Source organism: Musca vetustissima, unplaced genomic scaffold (genome assembly GCF_032173495.1).
Source record: "Musca vetustissima isolate MV318-11 ecotype Yass unplaced genomic scaffold, APGP_CSIRO_Mvet_v1 utg1260, whole genome shotgun sequence".
Taxonomy (NCBI): Eukaryota; Metazoa; Arthropoda; class Insecta; order Diptera; family Muscidae; genus Musca; species Musca vetustissima.
In genome coordinates this window covers 456,594-461,940 of record NW_026883184.1, presented here as the reverse complement: position 1 = coordinate 461,940, position 5,347 = coordinate 456,594, and the positions used below count along the sequence as shown (strand labels likewise).

The following is a 5,347-nucleotide window of genomic DNA, read 5'->3' as shown; positions in this document are numbered from 1 at the left end:
AGCATTTAATAAGTTATTTTAAAACCCTGCACGATGTGTAAATAGTCGCCGACATTTTTTTTAATTTTTACAAATACGTTTTATTACATACAAAAAAAAATAATAAGGTTTCTTTTGTCACAATCGTCTTTATATATAAATATACAAAATGTTTTTTTTTTAACTTAAATTATTATATATTTTTTATAACATTGTATTTGTTTTACAATTGTTTAATATAAACGATTTTTTTTTTACAAAAATAAACAATTAATATAAAATATTTTTATTTGTTGTTGTTTTTTCTTTATAATTTTAACAAAGTCTATGCAGTTGTATTGAATAAATAAAAAAAGTTATTTTTTAGTTGCTGGTGCCACAAACACCTGGGCCGAATGATATAAATACATTTGTAATAGAAAAATGGTATCATCAAGGGATAATTCCGCCTTGGACAATGTCTTGATGCGATTCTTCACTTTATCCAAGATTTCTCGTTCAGGTGGGGTTAGAGTTTCAAGAATCTGAAATGGAAAATAATTAAAATATTGGGTTATTAGTGAAATTAAGGAGTGTGGCATATTTAAGTCCATTACTCTATATTAAACCAGTAAGGAAAATAGTAAAGTCGGACTGGGCCGACTATATGACACCCTCCACCACTTTGGGTATATTCTACATAGTCTTCTAACAGACGTTGCCTTTTCGAAGGAACATTGTCATGAAATTGAACGAATGATATTTAGGGACTTAAATCGGACGAAAAAATATATTTGAGCTACATCTAAAACTGAACCGATATTCACGAAACTTAACGCATTCTAGACTTAATTCAGTGCGCTATAGGGGAGACTGGGGCACCTTCGGCATCGGGGCACCTTCGGCAATCGCGTTTTGGATATGAAGCTCTCACCGTACATCACTAGTTTCCATACATATGTATCGAATATCGAAATAAATAACTGACACAAAGTTTGAAAATTCTAGCTAATAAGCTTATTTAGATATATGGGTTTTTGTATTTTTATAGATGTTTCTGTAATATTTCAATTCCATTTCGTAAGTATTTCGTGTATAAAACTTTTTAAATTTTTAAGACAATATTATTAAAAAGTGGTTAACTACGACGTGTATTATTATAGAAATATTTAAAAATATAATGTTTTTACAAAACTGATCGAAAAAATGAAAAAAACTATAAAAAGTACATTCGGGGTACATTCGGCATTTTAAAGTGGGGCACATTCGGCCATATACAGATTGTGCAATATTGTTTCCTTAAAATGTTTTTGAGTTTGTCTTTAAAACTAATCCTTTAATATCGCTCGAAATTGCATATATAAGATCAAACGTGCTTGTATTGACGAAAAGGCGATAGAAAACCCCTATTTCTGATAGTGTGTGCGAACTTGAGATGTAAACGTCCGCCGCTAGAAAATAAAGTCCTATAATTCAAACATTGTGTGGCGTATTAAAGCCAAATAGAGCCTTTAGAGGATCAGAATTTCAACCAGACTGATAGCGATGACAATTACCCGGCTATGACTATGGTGCCGAATGTGCCCCATCAAATGCCGAAGCTACCCCGGGTTGGGGCACATTCGGCGAATTTGACTTTTTTTACAAAACTGTAAAATTTTTTAACAAATACTATTTTTTTATATCTTTTTGGTACTATTTTTTATAATTAAGTGTCCGAGGACAATAATCAGCCATAAAGTTGTTATATATGTTGAATAAGTACTGAGATATAGAGCTCTAAAAAAAAGTGCCGAAGGTGCCCCAGTCTCCCCTACAAAATTTCGTGCAAATCGAAAGATATATAGAGATTTTGGCGCACCATTTACCTTAAATCGGACGAAAATATATATGTGAGCTATATCTAAATCTGAACCGACTTTCACGAAACTTAGCACACATCATTATAGACTCAATTCAGTACGCTATGCCAAATTTCGTGCAAATCGAAAAATATTTGGGGACTTTGACGCACCATTTACCTTAAATCGGACGAAAATATATAAATGGAGCTATATCTAAATCTGAACCGATTTTCACGAAACTTCACGTACGTCATTCTAGGCCTAATTCAGTACGCTATGCCAAATTTCGTACAAATCGAAAGTTATATAGGGTCTTGGATTTAGCATTTAACTTAAATCGGATGAAGATATATATGGGAGCTATAACCAAATCTGAACCTATTTTCACGAATCTTAACACACATCATTCCAGACTTAATTCAATAAGTTGTGGCAAATTTCGTGCAAATCGAAGGATATATAGGGACTTTGGTGCACCATTTACCTTAAATCAGATAATATTATATATGGGAGCTATATCCAAATCTGAACTGATTTGTCCAAATGTCAATAGGGCTCGTCCTTGGGCCAAATCAATGAGCTGTGCCAAATTTCATCCAAATCGGATGATAAATGCGACCTGTACTTTATTTTTTTTTTTTTTTTGTTGTTGTCTACGATATAGTTGTTGTAGCAGCCCTATTGCTTTTACACAATGGTGACAGACGATGGCTGAGTAAGACTCGGGCCGTTTCGGATCGTGATCACCTATATCGTGCAGTTTTGCTTTATGCCTGGCTACGTGTTTAACTCGGTGTCTTAAAATTCCGAATCTCTTATATTCGTTCAATTTTATAACTCTAGGTCGTCGGTTAGTACACTGGAATAACATAATTTAATATGGGTAACTTACCTCGGCAATATACTCTTCGGATTCCCCTCTCTCTTTCATTGTTGCAACAATGCTATCCAACTTTTGAGATTTTTCAATTAAACGTTTGTGTTCATTCTTCTCATAATTGGAACGGGTTATATCATTGTATAAAGCCTTAAAGCAAATGTCCAGCAACATTTTGGCAATCTGGAAAACATTAACAAAAATAAATTTTAATTATACTCCTAAAATTTATTTTTTAAAATACGTACCTGTTTATATTTCAAATAAAACAAATAGAAAGCCTTTGCTGGTCCAGTGCCACCACCCCCCGCTTTGCGTATTGTTTTAATTTGAAGAAATTGTTCTTGAAATAAATTATAAGATAAAAGCTTCGCTTCTTTTGCCGGTACCATAGCCTCCTTTTGTAGATCTTCTTGTTCGATATATTTTTTCATTCGCACAACACGAAAGATTCGCGATGCTTTCGAACCAAAACGTTCGGTAATGACATTTTCTATGCATGCCAAGGCCAATGATTCAAAGGCGGGTGCTAAATCTACCACATATTGACCGCCACCCATTTCACCAATTTTTCTTATGAAATGCAGGGAGTCATCGGCTAAGAACAATATAATCAAATTGTTTAAATTATTTCAAATGGATAGATTTTGAATTACTTTACCAATTAATGCCACATATTGATCTAAATGCCTTATCAAATCCAAATTATTTGAGTTCTTTTCCACCACATGTTTCACTTCGACAATAGTAAAGGGATTAGAAGCTTGCTGTAAATATTTTTAATAAAATTTAATAATTTTTAAAACGATTGTTAGTAAACATACTCTTTGCCAGGGATCGGTTCTCTCGTACATTTGCTTTAGTATAAGTTTAAAACATTCGGCAGCACTTGCTCCCAATTTCCTTTCTACAGCCGATATCATACATTGATCTCGAAAATCTTGATGGAAACGTTTGAAGTTCAATTGCCAAAATATTGCTGGAAATAGAACAAACATTAATGCACAAGAAAGGGAATGAGTTATAATATATGACAGAGATTTCCTCCTTTGAAATATATTCCAAATTAAAAAAATATTCGCTCTCACCTGCATCCCTTAGTTGTGTGGCCTGTACAGTACCAGCCTGAACTTTAGCCAACATCGATAGATCAATATCGGGTGGATTAAATAAATCATAATCTTCTATGTGCAGCTTTGGCACTAATTCTGGTTCACCGCTCTCATTTGGCACCAACATCGGAAGTTTTATTAAATAATTGTCACGTATCATTAGTACAAAGGTGTCGCGGATGGTTTCCACTTTCTCATTAATTTCATTGTTTGCTAAACATTTCAATAATGTATTCGAGGCAGTTTGAGAACCAGAGTACAATAATTCCTCGGCAATGGCAGCACCAACCGAACCATATTTGGTTTGTATTAAATGGACATATCTAGAAATAAGAAAACCAAAGGATATCATTAGTCTTGGAAGTTCATTGATTTTATGGAATTAATCTAGAGTTTGATTCAGGAAAAGGGACCGATTGCGTTTTTAATATTTAAATAATGTAGATTTGCGGAAATCCATAATTTCCGATATATGGGCGTATCATTATTTTTTTTTTTCAAAAAATTTTTTTCTATTTTCTATTTGCTCTCAAATTCAGTTCAGGTGCTCTCTTTGGAATGCTGAAAGTGCCTACAAGTGGTTTTTGATGTATTCAATTGACGGGTAAGATCTTCGTCGCCGTATTGCAGTTCTCAGCGCGGCATTCTGGCAGGTCTGAAAATTATACCACTGCGTATCACGTACTTTCGCTTTTGCACTCTTTGTTAGGAGCCCCAAACTTCTACAAATATTCCACAACATTCCGATGGTAAGAACCCGCATCAACCGGTATTCACAGACACACAATCTTACCTTGAATAGCGTAAAATATATAAAATCTCATCACGTTTAAGTGAATATTCCGCCACAAAGGGATTAACATCATTAGGTTGAAATGTGACCAATTGATATTTGATTAAAATACCCAGAGCCGTGGAGACCTATAATTCAAAAACAAATTTTAATTTCAATTTTTTTTAAATTAAAAATCAAATATTTCCACTTGCCTCCCTTCTGGTCAAATTCGTGGACTTGACAATGTTTCCCAGTGTTCGGGCATTTGCCGCGAATAGACAATCTCCCACAAGTTGCACAGTTTCGCCGAAGCATTGTTTTAATATTACCGAACATAAATTTCCATAATCTATAGACATTTTATTTAATTTTATTCAATTTTTTTTAAACAAATTAAACGAATGTTACTATTTTGTTTATATTTGTTTACAAAGAGCACGTTCCTTCTTGTTCCCAACCAATAAAAATTGAAAAACGTTCCACTTGTTAACGAATGGGGGAGATGGCAAAATGACCGATGAAGAAGAACTCAACGTAGGATAACGAAATATTTACGAATGAGGTGGGATCATGGCCTATAAATAAGGTCACCAAGGGAGACCAGCTGATTATCGATACCTCTCAAGTTTGCTGTCAAAATGCATTATTGTGAATTGACTTCCATTATGAAAACGTAAACAAAGCCGAAATCAAGATCTATTAATAAGGTCACCAAGATAGCAAACGAAATCGGAAAACAGCTGTTTTTTCTCAAGTCTAAAGTCAAAAATTTCGACTTTGT

General features: G+C 33.8%; 1 protein-coding gene across 1 annotated transcript; it reads right to left on the bottom strand.

Moving 5' to 3' along the window:
- Positions 1 to 335: 335 nt before the first annotated feature.
- On the bottom strand, positions 336 to 4,925 carry LOC133329989 (DNA-directed RNA polymerase III subunit RPC3-like). Its single transcript, XM_061538448.1, has 8 exons — positions 4,779 to 4,925; positions 4,585 to 4,712; positions 3,768 to 4,114; positions 3,504 to 3,658; positions 3,341 to 3,446; positions 2,928 to 3,277; positions 2,695 to 2,862; positions 336 to 503 (listed from the first exon to the last, which is right to left on the bottom strand). The coding sequence occupies exons 1-8, from the start codon at positions 4,923 to 4,925 to the stop codon at positions 336 to 338; spliced, it is 1,569 nt and encodes a 522-aa protein (XP_061394432.1).
- Between the last annotated feature and the right edge of the window lie 422 nt (positions 4,926 to 5,347).